Consider the following 3224-nt stretch of genomic DNA (forward strand, 5'->3'; position numbering starts at 1 on the left):
TCTTTCAAGAGCGATTATTTGTTTTAAGTTTTTAAGGCATATCTGCTAATTGATGGTTCTTTTATCCAGTAAAATAAGAACAAGACTGGTATTCTCATAACCACTTCCTATTTTGATGCAACTAATATCACAAACTGGACATGTTTTGCGGTCTTTTATTGTTAATCCATTTTCGTAAGCATTGACCAGGCTAGATCTGAACTAACGAACTGTTACATTTCAGCTTAGGGATGTGCATGGTTTTTATGAAGCTTTAACCCAGAAAATGGAAAAAATAGATCCAGACCTCTTCTTTGCCAATTACAGTATGACCTCAGAGCAAATTAACGATGTGGCTTCCTCTATTGAAAACAAAAAAACTAAAGAGGATACTGTGATGTGTCCAGCCATTCAGGTTAAAGCACGCCTGGCATTAACTCTAAGGTATACTTTTTATTTTTTGCATGTTTTTAACTCTTGCATTGATATTAGGTCATTTAGCAACTTTCATGCTAGGATAAATTGAACACTGATCAATTGAATGTTGGTGAAGAAAAATACAAAACACACTAAAAAAAAAAATTGGAGAATCTGGGTATATTCCCCCCTTCACCTTGTTTGAGACCTAGAATTTTATTCAATATCTTAGGTGCAAACTAAAGAATCACAACTTTAGGTTTTACACCAACCCCTAATGAGGGAACAAGAAGTCATGACAGCTTAGAACTTGCATTGCTGGATTTTGCAGACTAAGTAGATAATATCCCTGTTTTTTTCATTGCATTGTAAGTGAGGATTCAAATAAATAAATGTTAATTGTTTGTTATTAGGTTTCCTTACTGGAAGACACAGTGGTACTTAATAAGCCTATTAGAATGTTTCTATTTACAAGCCATGATGTAGCCACAGGAGGGGGAGGGCTACCAAACAGATGTAAAGACATAACTTCCAGGAAAATTTATGCTGTATGCATTTGCATATATATGTTTGTGGAAAATTCAAAAAAAAAATCACAAGGCTTTTTTAGAAATTTTCCAATACATTATTGTTTTGTGAACTTTATTCAACACCTTTTATTCTTTCAAGAGTGATTATTTGTTTTAAGTTTTAAAACCATATCTGCTCATTGATTATTTTTTTTATCTAGTATTTTTTTTTTAACAAGACTGGCATTCTCATAACCACTTCCTTTGTTGATGCAAGTAATATCACAAATGGCACATGTTTTGTGGTCTTTTATTGTGAATTCATTTTTGTAGGCATTGATCAGGCTAGCTCTGTTGAGATAAATTTGACCTGCTGTAAGACCTGCTATATACATTTGACAAGGGTAAGGAAAACAATATCTGTTCTCCGAAACACTTGCTAGTTTGTAGTATGTATCAAACAATTTATGGCAATGAACTTTAAGTAAGAAGCAACTCTTGCTAATAGTAGCCAAATTTCTAATAAGGAGTTTTGATAACTGTTTGTACATCAAAAGAATTGGCTTTTTATTGTAATAAACACATAAGATTTATAAGTTTAAAGACAACCATCAGAAGTTTAAAGTCTGATAATTTCTTTCTTAAAACTATCTAAGATTTAATGAAAGCTTTACAGAAGAAAAAATAAGATATGTGAATCTTTCATTACAACATGAGCAAGTGCAGAATCTTTTATTTATGCTTATTCAAAATATTCAAATTTTATTCATTTTAAAGTTGATTATCAAAATCCATTACAAATAAGTTTCGTAACCTTAGAAATATGGATTAAACTTTCCCTAAAGGAGTGCCAAAGGGTTGGAAACATTTTTCACAGTCCCTTAATAATAAAAGAGCTTGCTGAATACACATTTGCTTTCAACAACATTGTAAAATAAAAAAAAAAAAAACATGGAAAGATTACGTTATTTACGATTAGAAATGCATAAAAAAGAGCACAACTTTTTATTTCTTGACCTAGCCTTCTCTCTGTCCTTAAATACTTTTTCAACTTTTCTCAATACTTTGAAAACTTTTATTAAAAGTGGACTTTTACTCCCCTACTTTTCAAAATGCAATTCTAGTTATTCAGTAGCTTTTAGGAAGCTCTTTTAACATAAACTTTTATTTTTCTTAGGTATCTTGCAAGTGGTGACAGTATGGCAAGCATTTCTTTGGCTTACAGAGTTGGACGATCAACAGTTTCTGGAATAATCAGAGAAACCTGCAAGGCAATTTGGAATCAGCTTCAGCCTTTGTACATGAAACCACCTGAGCTTGATGATTTTCAGGTCATAGCCAAAGAGTTTCAGGATCTATGGCAGTTTCCTAATTGCATAGGGGCAGTAGATGGGAAGCATTGTGAAATCCAGTCTCCCTAATAGTGGGTCTGACTTTTTCAATTTTAATGAGTTTTTCAGTATAGTTTTGCTAGCTGTTGCTGATGCCCGCTATCGGTTTATCTATATTGATGTTGGAGCAAAGGGCAAAGAAAATGACAGCACAGTTTTTTCTCGATCTGGATTTGGCAAGGCTCTAAATCATGGTAGATTGCCTATCCCACTTCCCAAAGCATGACCTTATTCTGACACTGAAGTTCCTCATGTGTTTGTTGGAGATGAAGCGTTTCCGCTGAAGGAAAATTTTATGAGGCCTTTTCCACGCTATGGGGGCCTTTCATATCAACAAAAACTTTTCAATCATGGATTATCCAGAGCCAGACGCAGTGTGGAGAATGCTTTTGGCATTTTAACAGCCAGATTCCAAATTTTAAGGGGTCGTTTACAATCCTCAATAACAACTGTTGATGAAATTGTGAAAGCTGTTTGTGTTTTGAACAATTACTTAATTACTTCAGACCTTAGCAGAAGATATGTCTGTCAAAGAACTATTGATTGTGAGGTTAATGGCTGCATAATTCAGGGGACATGGCGAAACACTCCAGCGCTTCCTAGTGTTGGAAGGCTTTCGAGTAACAATGCAACAGCAAATGCAATAACCATAAAAGACAAATTTAAAGACTACTTTGTTGGAAATGGCGAGTTGTCATGGCAGAGGGCTTCTGTTGAAAATTGGCTTTTCTAGACTTGTTTTTCCTGTGTTTTAATCTTATGAAAAATTAAAGGTATCTTACAGTTCCAAAATTAAATATATGTAGAGAGATTCAAGGAAGAAGGAAAGACAGAAAAGCAATTTAAGGGGAAAATTTGAAGGAGCCTGTATAAGACAAATATATTCTTGTTTTTATGTAAACCAAAAAGTTAAGTTAAAACATTCCCA

The 3224-nt window shown here is 33.6% G+C and overlaps 1 protein-coding gene across 1 annotated transcript; it reads left to right on the forward strand.

Moving 5' to 3' along the window:
- The first annotated feature begins 307 nt into the window (after positions 1–307).
- LOC148956201 (uncharacterized) lies at positions 308–2326 on the forward strand. Its single transcript, XM_089089758.1, has 2 exons — positions 308–423; positions 2083–2326. Exons 1-2 carry the CDS (start codon positions 308–310, stop codon positions 2324–2326), a joined length of 360 nt encoding a protein of 119 aa, XP_088945884.1.
- Positions 2327–3224: the final 898 nt, after the last annotated feature.

This window comes from Artemia sp. Qi Xiang Cuo, chromosome 1 (genome assembly GCF_049724085.1).
Source record: "Artemia sp. Qi Xiang Cuo chromosome 1, ASM4972408v1, whole genome shotgun sequence".
Lineage (NCBI taxonomy): Eukaryota > Metazoa > Arthropoda > Branchiopoda > Anostraca > Artemiidae > Artemia > Artemia sp. Qi Xiang Cuo.